Here is a 14,966-nt window from a genome sequence, read left to right on the forward strand (position 1 = left end):
CTGTCCATGGGTTGGGTGAGGAGGTGGGGGCTCTGGAGAAGGGGAGTCTGAGCCCAGAGGGGTGTCGCTGAGAGGGCCAGAGAAGAAACCTTCCTTCTACACTGCCTGTCTTTCTATTTTTTTTTTTAAGATTTTATTTATTTATTGAGACAGAGAGAGAGGCAGAGGGAGAAGCAGGCACCATACAGAGAGCCTGACGTGGGACTCGATCCAGGGTCTCCAGGATCACGCCCTGGGCTGCAGGCGGCGCTAAACCGCTGCGCCACCGGGGCTGCCCCTGCCTGTCTTTCTAGATGTGAAGATTAGGTGCTTTCTTTTCCTCCCACAGCTGAGGTTCAGGTGACTTCCATTCGAAAGCAGGGCTCATTCTTCAGTTCACTATGGTGGTAAAGTCTTGAGATCCTATTGCTGTTGAAATGCATTACCACATACTTAATGGTAGAAACAACACAAATTTATTAATGTACAGTTTTGTATGCTAGAAGTCCAACAAGGGTCTCACTGTGCTAAAATCAAGGTGTGGACAGGACTGCATTCTTTCTGGGGGCCCTAGGGGAGATTCCTTGTCCCTATCTTTTCCAGTTTCTTAAGGCCCTGTGCATTCACTGGCTCCCTTTTTTTCCCTTCAAGCTGACAATGTTGCCTGCTTCTGACCATTCTTCCACAGTCACATTTCCTTCTGACTGAAGCTGGGAAAGATTTCCCATTTTTTAAGGAGAGTAGGTCTAAGGATGTGATTGGGTTTTCACCTGGTTAACCCACACTACTCCAGGTTAATCTCACCATCCCAAGGTCCTTATCTGAATCACATCTGTAAAGTCTCCTTTGCCATGTAAAGTAGCACATTTATGCAACACCTTTGGGGGGCCATTTTTCTGCCTACCTCCCCACTTTCACATACTCTTTCAGAAGTCTTGTCAGGAAGCAAGATTCAGCTTTCCCTCTGTGTAAAGTGCCCAGGTGGGTATTCCTCTCTGATCATATTCTACTGCATCATTGTGGTCATAGAAACACAGACACAAACACACAAAATCAGGTAAAAGGGAGACCAATTTCAGTCTTACCACCTAATGTGTGCTTACTCAGCAGAGTCAGTGATGAGTGTTCACAATCTCTGGCATGGAGAAAAAAAATCAAGAGCATTGAATGGAATGCTTATTGTGGATTGTTTCCCCTTCTCACCCCTTTCAATTTAGACTTCCTGAAACTCAGGATGGTGAGCGAGGACCAGGAGTGTGCTGGGTGGCTGGAAGTTTTCTACAATGGGACCTGGGGCAGTGTCTGCCACAGCCCCATGGCAGCCATGACTTTGTCCATCATCTGTAGACAGCTTGGCTGTGGAGACAGTGGGACCCTCAACTCTTCCATAGTTCCCAGGGAAGGTTCTAGACTTCGGTGGGTGGATCAAATTGAGTGTCGGAAAACTGATTCCTCTCTCTGGCAATGTCCTTCTGACCCCTGGAGACACAACTCATGCTCTTCAAGAGAGGAAGCTTATATCTCGTGTGCAGGTAACTTACTGTCTGTTTCCATGTGTCTGTCCCAGTCCTGTGGAATGTTGTTACTGAGATTTTATATCTTCAAATCTAAGGAATGAGTTTAAGATAAGACTACAAAATGAAGTTTGGATGATTGCTTAATTTACATATTCCAGTCTTCTTTCACAGGAAAAAATAAGGAGATCTGTGTCAATAGCAGCCTATGTGAAAAATACCAGAAGGATCGCATTGAACATGAGTAATACCCTGATAAACTTGCTAATTAATTAGGAGTAGTTAAGTGATATCCCAACATGTTAAAGTAAATAAGGAACCAAGTAAGGAATCCACCCTGATTGTTTTGTCTCTTAAGCTAATGGTATTTTACTCCGGAATGCCTCATTCTCCAATCAGTCTTCCCGTAGATAGTGACTGAGTGCCTATAGGCACAAATTTATACTGTAGGCAGGAGGATGAGGAAGACAAGAAAATGTAGTCTCTGCCATCACAGAGCATACAGTTCAGTGTTGAAAACTCTCATTAGGCAGAAATTTCATGAAGAGTTAGAAAGTGCTGTGGAAGTGTGGAATTGGGGTAAAAGAAGAAATCATACCTAGATGAAAAGCTGAAGGGTAAGAGTTCCTCAGAGGAAGAAAGTGGAGGATCACGTGGTTCAATGTATGTACTGAGGTGGGAGGAAACATGGTATCTTTGAAGCACTGAGAAAATCCCATCATGGCCAGAGCAGAAAAGGGTGGGAGAGTGGCTCAGGGTTTCCCTGGAATGGTGAGCAGAGCCAGATACCTCTCTGTGGGAAGGCCCAGGAAAACATTCCTGTTAAAGAGCAATTTGTCTCTTTGACTGCTGCACCATGAGGAACTGCTCAGAAGTCAGTGGCCTCATGTCTCCATGACTTTCTGCTTTAATTTGTCTCTTATAAGAGGCCCTCAGGATCCCAGTTTTTGGGGCTGATCCTGTCCTCTAGGCTTTTCATTAACTATGATGTGCTTAATCTGTCTTCCTCATCTCACTCTCCCAAAATGTTCTGGAGAGACTGCTGGAATTTAAAACCCATCATCTTCAAAGTCTCTTATGCCCTGCACTGTTCCCCTCACTTTCATGTTCTGATTAGAACCTGACTTTTCCCTGAAAATGTTGATTTTCCTGTCAACTGGAGGCTCTTTGTTTCTCTCTGAACATACTTTTCTCTGGGCTGAGACTTGGAAGAGATATACTCCTTGCTCTCAGTTTGTCATTTTCAACAATTCCTCTTCTGTCTCTCTTCCCAACATCCAGCTATTTGAAATTCACACCTTGAGACAATACCGCCTAGTACATTTGTTTGTTGCTGTCATCATCTTAACTTTCTGGTCACTTCCCCTGGTCCACTGAAGACTGTACCAAGTCCTTCATTTCTGTCTCACTCCTGGAACCTTTGGTGCTTGCTTCAACATCCTTAAACACAACTGAGACAACATCTGGCCTCTCAGTTCAGTGACTTTCTCATTTCTAAGCACCTTTCCTCCCATCCTATCTCTGCCTATGCATATACTACTGATCACCAATAATTGTACACTTCAAAATCTTGATATCTTTATTCCATTCTCTGACCAATGCTTCTTATTCTTATGGATCCTCACCTAGAGTGCTCTGTTTCAAATAATTTCTCGTTCTTGTGGAGATGCCCAATCTTTTCTCTTGTCAGTTTTTCTTTTTTTTCCCCTACTCTCCTCATGTCTGCACATTTTTTTTCTTAGCCAGATGAGATAATATATCCAACATTATAATCATTCTCCTTTAGTTTATTTAACTCCCTTGCCTTTTCTTTGTCAACCTCACCTGGCAAACTCTAGACCTGGTTAAAGTCAACTACCTGAGTACTCCTTGTCTGAACTGGACTAAGGGAAATGTGGGGAAATAACACATAGTCATGTTGCTAGTCTATTTTTGAATCCATGGACACAATCTCTACTGGGCATTCCATAGTGTCTCTGGGTTCTACTGTACTTCTCCAATATGTGTGCTTGCCCTATCTTTCAAATCATATTTTACATATTTTCTGCTCTCTTGCATTGTCAACACCTGATCCCCTTCATCTATTCTCAAATCATAATACTGCCTCTTAACTCAGTGAGAAATTAGAACAGTCATCTGGGAATTCCTCATCTTCCTTTCACCAAATCTACTCACGTGGTGGTCTCTGCACACACTCTGTACTTACTTGGTCTTCTGGATCAGTGGCCTCAGTCCTAATCTTAGGTCAATTCTTCTGCCCAGGCTGTGGATCCTAACCGCACTTATCTTGTCAAACTCTTCACTTCTATTCCCCCTTCCTGCACCATCAGCTCCCTCCCCCCGCTTTGTCTCCTGTTTATTCTCATCATTGTATATATGGGCTTGAGTGTCTCGCATCTTGAAAACTACCTGCAAAAACAGTTTTCCTTGACTTCTTTGTTATTGCGCATCCCACTTCTCTCTCCTCTTCAGCTAAGTTTCTGAAAGTATGGTCAGTAACTAGACAGGGTCTTCATAATTTTCTGTTCTCTAGTGTTCTAAACTCACCCAGTTAAGAATTAGGGTCCACCATTCTTCTGAATTGGTAAAGTAATTAAATTTAGCAAACTTTCCTCTCTTCAGTATTCCTGAACTTACAACAGTATTCAGCAGGTTCACTTCTCTTCTTATTTTTTGTTTTTCCTGACATCACTAGACTTCACTGATTGTTCTTATTTGGCCTCATTGTTGTTCTTCTGCTTACCGATTTACAACTCCTGTGCTCAGTCTCTAGATCTTGGATGCTTTCAGGGCTCAGCATCAGACTCTTTAGTCTTCCTATCAGACTCCATCCACTTCCAGTAAGTTCTGCTGGCTCTATCTGCAAATATATTCTCAGTGCTTCTATTCTGCAAATATATTCTCAATGCCTCTATTCCTTCCATTGTCACTATCTTAGTCTTCTTGCCTGAATTATTCCAAAAGTTTCTCGTGGTCTTCCATGTCCACTCTTTTTCTTCTATAATATTTTCTCTCTGGCTGACAGAGAAAAGTTTTAAAAATTAGTCTGTATCTTGTTTCCTGCTTACAAGCCTCCAGGGGCTTCCTGTTTTAAGGAACCTATACTGGTTGACAAAGCTATATATAGAATCTGTCCCCTACCCACCACTCAGTCCTTTTCTGGAGACACTCTTCCACTCAGTTAGTACACATATTGATTCTCTTTGTGTTCATGAAATAGCCAGGCATGGAGGAAGTAAGGGAAGGCAGGATGACCATCCTTTAGTGCCTTGGTATTTTTTTTACCAGACAGATGGTATTATTCATTCTAAGACCTTGCACTGGCTCTTCTATTTGCTTGCTTGCTTGTCAACTTCTCATCATTCAGTTTTCACATTAAATATCATCTTTTTGGTGAGGGCCTTCTTATCAACTTAAGTGCTATTACCTCTCCCAAAATTTTTTATGACATACTCTTGATACTCTGTGATTATCCCTGAATATAATGATTGCTTTTCTCAATATCTCCTGCAGGGTTCCAGTTCCTCTGCCCAACCTATTATACATTTTACAGTAAAAAAAATCTATGTAATATATATAATATATATTTGCTTTTCATAGTACTACTATGTGAAACGATCATTTATTTATTTTCAGATTATCTCTCTCATATTAGTTTGTAAATTCCATGAGATCAAGGACTTTGACTATTATATTCACCACTGTACATCCAATGCTGTCTGTGGTCAGTACCTGGTATACAACCGACAAAAAATAGTTCTTGAATCAAATAATAATCTTTTTGATTGCATAGTTACAATTAAAGATATTTTCATCAAGGTATAATCAAAACTAATTGAAAGTGTTTTAAGCTGGGAAGTGTCATTTTGCTTTAAGAAAATATCCCTCTGAGTACAAGATAAAGGATTATTGCAGGGGAAATGTAAATGCATAATGGTGACTTGCAATAGCTTGGAGGAGCAAGGGTGGCTGCTGGAAGGATGACATTGATTTTTTACTAATATAGGAGACGCAGAAACTCATGAGAGGAAATTCATGGGCTCAGTTTTGGAGATGCTAAATTTAAAGTGGGTCAGAACACTCAAGTAGAGATTTCATTTGGCATTTAAAAGTATACAATTTGAATTTAGAAAGGAAATCTGGGTGGGAGATATAAATATGGGAGTGGTCTTAGAGATGCTTAGATAGGAGTGGTTGAGATCACTGGGAATATAAATGATCCTAAAATAGACTTCAAGTAGCACTAACTTTTATTTTTTTTATTTTTAATTTTTTTTTATAAATTTATTTTTTAATTGGTGTTCAATTTGCCAACATATAGAATAACACCCAGTGCTCATTCCATCAAGTAGCACTAACTTTTAAAAGCTAATACATTCTATGGACTGTCATAGGACATCTTAGGCTAATTAGCAGAAATGCCAGAACAGATGTAACTTGATTGTTGACCTCAGACTTTGAACGACTTTACCATGGAAGAAGGAAAAGAATCACTATGAACTAGCTAATCCACGGGGCAGGACTCCAGCTGATGGATAGAGGTTACAAGAAGGCAGATTTGGATCCATTTTAAGTACAAGTAGCATAAAGGTATCTCACCTAGTGATGGTCCCTCAGGGAATTAATAATACTATCAGGTAAAAAACACCAGAGTCATGATGGGATGGCTAGCGCCTTCCCTTATATTTATTTTTGCCTGTCTCTATGTTTCTTTCCTGAATCAATGACACCTACTCCTGCTGGGGTTGTACCATGCGTGGCACTAGGGAAATCATGTTCTTTCCACTAGTTTCTTTTACACTTAGAGATCAGTTCCTTTCTTGTTCATTTAAATTACAAAAACACTGCTTACTTATCATGAGCAGGGAATACAAATATAAAAATGTAGAAAGAGAAGTGAATCATATCCCATGACTCCTTGTCCTTTCATACCGTCCTGTTGTAAACAGGATTAATGGACTGGTATGTTCTGTTTTCCCAAATCATCCATTTTCACTGAAACATATCCAAACTCATATGCTCTTAAAGGGTTTATGTTGATAGTGTCTTGTCATTTGATTGTACAAAATTGGAATTATACCCTACACATTATTGTTATATTGGCCTAATATATCATGGATATTCCTCCAGGTAGATCTAATTCATTTGTAAATCAATGGTATAATATTTCATTCATCCAGATTGCTAGGGCAGTTAATGTAACCATTTACCTATGTATTGGTAGTCTGATTGGTTCTGATTTCCCACTTTATAAACAATGTAAACCTGCCTCCTTATAACCTTTATCCATCAGCAAGAGAGTCCTGCCCCTGGAGCAGCTCATGGTAACTCTCCTCCCTCTTCCATGATAAATATTTTTGTATATGATTTTCTACATACAGGTGAGTTTTTTTACTGTAGGATTACTCACTGTTGATATTATTCTATCAAAGAACACACACACATAAATTTTAATAGATATTGTCAAATTACTTTTGAGGACTAACTCTTTTCAATTGTCTTCTTATCTAGACATAAATGTTTAGGTTTTAAATAACCAGAGTATTAAAGACAAATAATATAGAAGCTCCCAAATCAATAAGCTTAAAAAACCCATGTCTTATTCTAAAATATTTGAACTCTGAAATAAAAGTAACAATTGCTTTGCTCCTGGTTTCTTTCTCCTTCCTTCCCTCTATCCCTTCCTTCTTCTTTGCCTCCTTCCTCCCCTCTCTCCCTCCCTCCCTTTCTTACTTTTTTTGCATTTTCAGTGTTTTCTCTTTCCTCAACATTCTTTTCCAGTTCCTTGGTTCCCCCATCCCTTCCCTGCCAGCTCAGGTATAACTTGGGTGATCCGCTAGGAGTTGGCTGAAGTCCACAGCTGAGGGAGAGCGTGGTGATAGATATTTCAAAGGCAGAGACTCACTCCCTTCCCTTCCTTCTCTTTCCTCACCTCCTTTTCTTGTTCCTGTGGAAAGCTGATTAGATATTAAACTATCAGAACTTACATGGATGATAATCAAATATGATGAGTTGGGTGATAGTGAGGTCTCCAGTCCTGAAAGTGAGCAACCACCCTAAAGAGGTCCTGCCATCATTTTCTGAGATGTTCATAGGGCAGGAAGTTTGATAGGATAATATGAAAAGGATATGCTAATTCTGATATCTTATGACAAGTACTTTGTATACGTCAGTTTTCTTATATTGTTTCAAATTTATGTTTTTCCTTTGGTTTCAATTTTTTATGTTTTTTTATACCATATTTGTTATCTGTGTCCTCTCTCAATGTATTTTTTCTCAGTATATTTGCGTATCATGCAAACATTTATGTCTTAGTACCTAGCCACTGTCTACTTAATATATTTTTCTCTGAATCCTACTTATTTCAGTTTTTGGCAAAAAATATCCTCTTTAAAAAATTTTTTAAAAATGTTTTTAAAGATTTTATGTATTTATTTAGAGAGTGCACAAATCAAGAGGAGGGTAGAGGGAGAAGCAGACTCCCTGCTGAGCAGGGAGTCTGATGTGGGGCTCAATCCCAGGATCCCAGGACCATGACCTGGACTGAAGACAGGTGCTTAGCTGACTGAGCCGCTCAGGTGCCCCCCAAAATATCTCCTTAATGTAGTAATCTTTGCTTGTGCACACATCATACTGAAAAATAGATAAGAAAAGTTTCTAATCTGCTATATAATTTCCCATTAAAAATATAATGGGATATTGAATACAAATTACTTCTGTGATTCTGGACTTTAAAAAATATCCACTATTTATTACCACAAACCACTAATATCAATTTGCATTCCTTTATTATCTTCCTTATTAGCAAGAATTTAAAGGAATTATGTTTTACTGCATTCTATTCACTCATTCATTGAATAAATATTTATCAAGCCCCTATACCTAGTATTTATAAAAAGTTTCTCAATGCACACTTGTTGAATGAATGCATACAATATACCAGGTACTGTTCTAATAGCAGAAACACAGAGGTGAATAAGACATGCAAGGCCTTTCCTCTCGTGGAGATTGTGTGTGTGTGTGACTGTGTGTGTGCATGTACACATCTGTATTTTGTTTATTGTGGAATGTGGAAAGTGATAAACAAGTAAATAGATAAAATAATGTCAGATGGTGATAAAGGCTATGATTTAGCAAGCGAGCATCTCAATAACTCAGCCCATTAGATTAATTACGAAGTCTGTTATTTACACTTGTCATTTGGACTGAGCCAAGCACTTTAGATCATCTCACTTGGGGCAAGACCACCCCCAGCTGTCCCTGATCTAGCCCTTCCCCATTGTCTGCTTCTGCAGGAGTGAGACCCAAGAGCTGTCCGACCGCTGGCCCCTGCACAGGTACATCAGCTCCTCCTGCCTCCCCTGTTGGCTCCCAAGGGCTCCTTCTTTCCCACTGGGGACAGTAACAGAAGGTGCTGCTGCCTTTTCAGGCAAGGAGAAGCTCCGACTGAGGGGAGGAGACGCGGTGTGCTCAGGGCGAGTGGAGGTTTGGCACGAGGGCTCCTGGGGCACAGTGTGTGATGACTCCTGGAGCCTGGCAGAGGCCGAGGTGGTGTGTCAGCAGCTGGGCTGTGGCTCTGCCCTGGATGCCCTGCAGAAGGCAGCGTTTGGGCCAGGAACTGGGAACATCTGGCTGGATGAGGTGAAATGCAGGGGCAGGGAGTCCTCCCTGTGGGATTGTGCTGCGGACCCCTGGGGGCAGAACGACTGCAAGCACGAGGAGGATGCTGGAGTGCGGTGCTCTGGTGAGTGGCTCTGGTGGAGCTGGAGCAAGAGTGGGGCAATGGGGTAGGCTTGGGTAAAATGGGAAGTTTGCATTCAAAAAGTATCTAGGTGCTGTAACCTCTGATCTAGAAGATGGAGAAGTCTCAACCTTGATGTTGTGGTAATTAAGATGTAGGGAAAAGGGGCTGCCCTGTGCTATCTACTGCAGCCACCATCTGTAGGCAAAGTCACATATTCAGATTCTTGAGGTCTATTCTGTGGAATCTGACAGAATTAACCAATTCAGAAAAGGGAAGATCCTAAAGAGCCATCAGCTGGTGGGGAGGTCTTAGGGTATTTTCCTTAAGGAAGCTTCTTTTTATTCCTTTCAAATTTCTCTTGCCCTTGGGCCAAGGGAGTCTGGTTCCTGTGTTGCAGAATCTAAGGTTTTCCCATCTGCCCATGAGTGTCACTCCTCCACAGCAAAATGCCCATCCAGGAGTTGCTTGATGTTTTGGTCTGGTGAGGCCCGAAGAAAGGAGGCCGCAGCTGTGTGGTTTGGTCCTCTGAGGCGGTTGCAGCAGGGAAGCTGTCTGCTAATCCCAGCACTCCCTTGGACCTCACTGAAGTGGAGTTGAATTTATCTTAGGACAAGGCCTGGGGGAGTGGCTTCCAGGGTCACAGTCAATTCTGTTAGGTCCGAGGCTGGGACTTCCTTGTCCCAGGTGCTCTGGAGGGAGTTTCCCTGGGCCCATGCCCTTCTCCAAATCCTATTGGTTTTATTCTCCTTAGGGATCAGACAAGGCCCAAGTCTTGTCCATGACATCTTCTCCCTGTCTGAGATGTTCTGCTTTATCCTGGGGGCCCTTCTCTTCCTGGTCCTCGTCATCCTGGTGACTCAGATGTGCAGATGGAGAGCAAAGCAAAGAGGTAGGCTACAGAGGGTACAGGGTAACATGGAGAGTGTGTGGAGGCAGGAGATCTGGCCAGGTACAAGGAGGGGGGATGGAAATATGTTTGAAAAACTTCATCTGCCCCTTGTTAAACTCTAAGGGCTGAATCTGTAGAAGCTTTTAAGGTTGGAGTGTGAGCACTCATAAGTCATGGCTTCTATGTGAGACAAGAATGAATACAGGCCGAGCTATGGATACAGGGTTAGACAGGGGAGAGGGAGAAGATGTAGACATGGTGCTTGGCTATGAGGAGTCCTGGAAGCCCCGAGGCTTTTTCCATGTGCAAGCACTGGGGAGAATGATTAGCTTATTGTTTCAGGGATGAACTCAGGGGGCAATTTCTCACTAGCTGGTGGTTTGCTCAGCCTTCCCCAGTTTCAGAGATGTTCTTAATGAGGCTGAGTATGAGGAGATCGATCATGTTGTGACAACGAAGGAAGATCTGCTGGACAACACTGGTGTGTATCCCTGCCTTGTCCTCCTGGGCCCCCTTGGTGTTAGCTCCCTGCTGTCTGTGAGCCAAGGCTTCTCAGAATCTGTAGACCCATTATCTATTCCAGGCTCACAGGAGCAGCTCCTCCAAAGACTGCAGGATGGGTTCCTGCTGAGCCCCTGTGAGCTCTGAGCCTTCTCTTTATACAACAGGAGCCACATGTGCTCCAGCATTTCTTCTTAGCCTTACCACAGGTCCCATGGGTGTGAGAAGGTGTGTTCTTTTTGTTTTGTGATGTTTTTCTCCATACTAGGGGCCCTGTCAGATGAACCCGTGCCTAAACTGCCATATTACCCTGGAGATCGTGAGGAAAATAGTGACTTTCAGTCTGCTCCAGGTAGTAGGGGTGAATCTACCTCGGCTGGGTATTGGGAGCACGTGACTTTCCTTCCTAGAGATGAGATTCAAGAGGGACAGTCTCCCTTTGACTAGGATTAGAAGTCTCTTTTCTTCTCCTTCTCTGATTGCTCTGATGTACTTCATGGTGAGGCTGGGCTCACACACATGGTTCTGTGTCCAGAACCACCCTCATTCAGTCCCAACAAATTCACGCTGTTTTGAAAAAATAACATTTGGAAAGTGTAACTGACCAAATATTTTAGTAATGCACATTGGTGTAAGAGTGTCTCTGAAATATGTAGTTTAAACGAGGAAATATTGGGATGTTCAGATTATTTTTCTGGTTTATGGACACATCAAAATGAAATATATACCTTGGAAAAGACTTGTTAAAACACAGGGTGAATAGTGCCTCTGTTCAGCAGCCATCAGAATCTCTGTGGCAGAAGGGATTGTAGATATTACCTAGGTCAACCCATTTACTGTGGTTTCATCTGAACCCCTTGTCTGTCCTTAAAACCCCCAGCTCAGAGGACTGATGCCCCCAGTGAGGGTTATGATAATGCTGAAGACCTACCAGTGCCTGAGGCTGCCCCTGCCTCTTGGATGAGGAAGGGGGAAGTGCCCCCAGAGGAGGAAAATGGGATGAGGGCCTTTCAGGCAGGTGAGTGGATCTCTTGTAATCTTTTGTCTCTGTCCTGGAAGGGGTGAACTTCAGCCCCGCACTGCTGATCCTTCCTATAGAGTCAAAATTCAGAAGATCTATATCCTTTGACCATTTTCCTCTCTTTAGTGCTCTCACATTTCTTGGGAGGGAAGAATCTTTCTATATTCTTGATATCTGCATCTCCATGACTTCATCTTTGATGTGCTTGCATTAAGACTTATAAATTAATCATGTCCAAAAATAGAACAACTGTTCTGATAACATGTTTGTGCTCTCATATGTGAAAGGCATTTAGAGACTTAAGAAATATTGCAATATTGGAATTTATGAGGCATTTTGATAATTTAAGATGCATTATAATCATATATTAGCACTAATATGCACAAAGTCTATGATATATGGTAGTCTTGAAAATTAAAGCCATGGTGGTAGATTATAGAGTCTGAATTATGGGCATTAAAGGGCCAATCTGCTCCAAATGTTTCAGTGGTCTAATGAAGATATTAATTCTCCAGAGAAGAGTATTTCTCCATCTAGGGCATGTGACTCTGGGAAGGTGGCAACTACGGAAGGATCCTGTGATTGTGGGCATTTGGTAACACAAGTCAAGGCCATCAAGAGCAGAGATAGATGGTCAGGGAGGGACCTGAGGTTTTTTCCAGGTCTCCTGTGTCCTCCTTCTACTGAATTCAGACCTGTCAATTGTAAAAGGAGAAATTTTCATGGCCTTTCTTATGATTCTTATCATCCTTGGGCCATCTCTTTGCTGAGAAACGTGCCTTCATAGAACATCTGTGTTGACCTAGATCTCCTGTGACAACAGTGTTTCCCAGAGACCCACAGAACTGGAACCTGATGCAATAACCTTGATATATCTGTGTTGTAACTAATATCAAATTGTCTGAGCCTACCTGAAACTTTGTCATCACCACTTACTTGACTTGCTTCCACTGTGGGGCACTGTCCTCTCCCTTTGTCACAGTTCTAATCAAACTTGTCTTTACTGTTTCAGGCTCTTCTCTACAGCTCTCTAGAGGAGTAGCTGGACCTGAGAAAGGAGAAGATAGTCCCTGGCTGCTCCAGGGGGAAGGGGACCCTGAGTATGATGATACTGAATTAAATGTACCTTAAACACTCACTATATTTTCCCCCTGATATTGCATTAAAAATGAGATAAGAGGGGATCCCTGGGTGGCGCAGCGGTTTAGCGCCTGCCTTTGGCCCAGGGCGCGATCCTGGAGACCCGGGATCGAATCCCACGTCGGGCTCCCGGTGCATGGAGCCTGCTTCTCCCTCTGCCTGTGTCTCTGCCTCTCTCTCTCTCTCTGTGACTATCATAAATAAATTAAAAAAAAAATAAAACTCTTAAAAAAATGAGATAAGGTCTCAGATATTTAATTGCCTATATTTCAATAGTGACTTATAATTGAATTATATGGAAATTAATTAAAATTAAATATTCTGAATAAAGTACTTTTTGCTTTGTTGATTATTTAGCAGGTTTTATCTCCATTCACATTTTCCCTCAAAGGAAATACAAGGTGAACGAACTGACCTGTTTTCTCAGCTCCCCTACAGACTACTCTAGGCATTACTTTACCTGAGTTCACAAATGTTCCAGGTCTCTTTTTTAGGCAAGGGACTCTAAATTTAGTCCATACTCATACTTTCATTCTTACTACGATGAACTCATGGGAAAAAACCCAGACCTGAACATTCATGTATGCTCTTCCTTGAGATGTCATATCACCTGTTTTTTTTTTTTTTAATTTTTATTTATTTATGAGAGACATAGAGAGAGAGGCAGAGGGAGAAGCAGGCTCCATGCAGGGAGCCCGATGTGGGACTCCATCCTGGGTCTCCAGGATCCCGCCCTGGACTGAAAGCAGCACTAAACCACTGAGCCACCGGGGCTGCCCATATCATCTGTTTTTAAACAATTCCTAGGCACCATACTTAGGTAGGAATTTCAAAGTTGAAGGTGGGAGGTTGGCTAGTGCGAGAGAAGGGATACAGTTTTCCATATCTTGCCCAAATTTTTGTGGCTCAATTAAAAATCCAAGTTGGGGCACCTGGATGGCTCACTCAGTTAAGCATCTGACTCTTGGTTTCAGCTCAGGTCATGATCTCATGGTTGTGAGATCCAGCCCTAGATTGGGCTCTGTGCTGAACTGAGTGTGGAGCCTGCTTAAGACTCTCTCCTCCTCCTCTGGCCCTCCCCCCTGCTCATGCACTTGCTCTCTCTCTCTCTCTCATAAATAAATAAATAAGTAAAATTTTAAAAATCCAATTCTCCGTAACTATACGTTCCTATTTAAGCTCTTATTCTGTAGGTTACTTTTTCCATTTGTTACTCAAGCTCATACAGATTCCTTCTCACTCTTCTCTCATGTCTAGTTGGTTATCAACTCCTTTTATTTTATTTTTTTAAATATTTTATTTATTTATTCATGAGAGAGTCAGAGAGAGAAGCAGAGACACAGGCAGAGGGAAAAACAGGTTCCATGCAGGGAACCTGATGTGGGTCTCGATCCAGGGTCTCCAGGATCACGCCCTGGGCTGAAGGCGGTGCTAAACTGCTGAGCCATCCAGGCTGCCCTCAACTCCTTTTAAATTCAGTCTTTCCTCTCCATCACTACTTCCTATTTCTTCAGGACGTTGTCATTTCCTGTCCGCCCAGTTATAAAGCCTTCTAGGTGAATTATATCAACTCATATTTGTTTACTGCAAGTTGATAAAGGACGATTTGCCACTTATCTACAGACTTGCATCCAAGTGGGACAAGAAGGCAAAGAAGAGACTGAGGCAGAGGAGATCTAGAAGGAGTTGTAGACAGACAAACCAGGAACAATCAGCTATGTGGGTTTTATAAATGTGGATAGAGGGATTTGATGTGATTGAACTATAAGAGGAAGAATTTGAGTCCAGTGGGTTTCTTCTCTGAAAACATATTGCTCCAAGATTGCATTGATCTGGTAACTATCTACAATGCAAATGTGATTCCTCAAGATGGAGAGAGCTATTCTGTAGCAATAGCCAAGGAAATATTATGTCTCCAAACCCCCCATCACAAAGTATTAGAACTGAGAGTAATGACCTGGTTATAAGCTGAGCCCAACCTCTTAGTACTTCATTGATGACTCTGGATGTTGTCAGGGGTTCCAATCTACAATCACTTTGCAGTCATCATAATTTTTCACAGGGGAGGGGGATTAGAAGATGCTCAAGATTTCTCTCAGTGCAATATACATGGCCATTTGCCATAGGGAAATAATGAAGTCAATGATGGAATAAAGTATAACCACCAAGATTATTATA

General features: G+C 41.9%; 1 protein-coding gene and 1 long non-coding RNA gene across 4 annotated transcripts in view; one reads left to right on the plus strand and one right to left on the minus strand.

Annotated features, from left to right (window-relative positions):
- LOC611565 (antigen WC1.1-like) overlaps positions 1 to 12,941 on the plus strand; it is a 32,119-nt gene extending 19,178 nt beyond the window's left edge. For both annotated transcript variants that reach the window (XM_038576678.1, XM_038576679.1), the window contains exons 7-14: positions 1,197 to 1,511; positions 8,789 to 8,830; positions 8,923 to 9,237; positions 9,989 to 10,126; positions 10,515 to 10,607; positions 10,896 to 10,979; positions 11,508 to 11,645; positions 12,661 to 12,941. In XM_038576678.1, the coding sequence (XP_038432606.1) occupies positions 1,197 to 1,511; positions 8,789 to 8,830; positions 8,923 to 9,237; positions 9,989 to 10,126; positions 10,515 to 10,607; positions 10,896 to 10,979; positions 11,508 to 11,645; positions 12,661 to 12,779 (1,244 nt within the window). In that variant the 3' untranslated portion in view covers positions 12,780 to 12,941. The remainder of the gene's footprint in view (positions 1 to 1,196; positions 1,512 to 8,788; positions 8,831 to 8,922; positions 9,238 to 9,988; positions 10,127 to 10,514; positions 10,608 to 10,895; positions 10,980 to 11,507; positions 11,646 to 12,660) is intronic.
- The window catches only part of LOC119866429, a 30,125-nt gene continuing 15,271 nt past the window's right edge, over positions 113 to 14,966 (minus strand). Inside the window, exons 3-4 of one of the 2 annotated variants that reach the window (XR_005379811.1) lie at positions 4,237 to 4,511; positions 113 to 985 (exon numbers count right to left, since the gene is read on the minus strand). This is a non-coding gene — a long non-coding RNA (uncharacterized LOC119866429). Of the gene's footprint in view, positions 4,512 to 14,966 lie in introns of both variants that reach the window. The other variant, XR_005379810.1, reaches the window with a different exon arrangement.

The sequence above is a fragment of the Canis lupus genome, chromosome 27, assembly GCF_011100685.1.
Source record: "Canis lupus familiaris isolate Mischka breed German Shepherd chromosome 27, alternate assembly UU_Cfam_GSD_1.0, whole genome shotgun sequence".
Taxonomy (NCBI): Eukaryota; Metazoa; Chordata; class Mammalia; order Carnivora; family Canidae; genus Canis; species Canis lupus.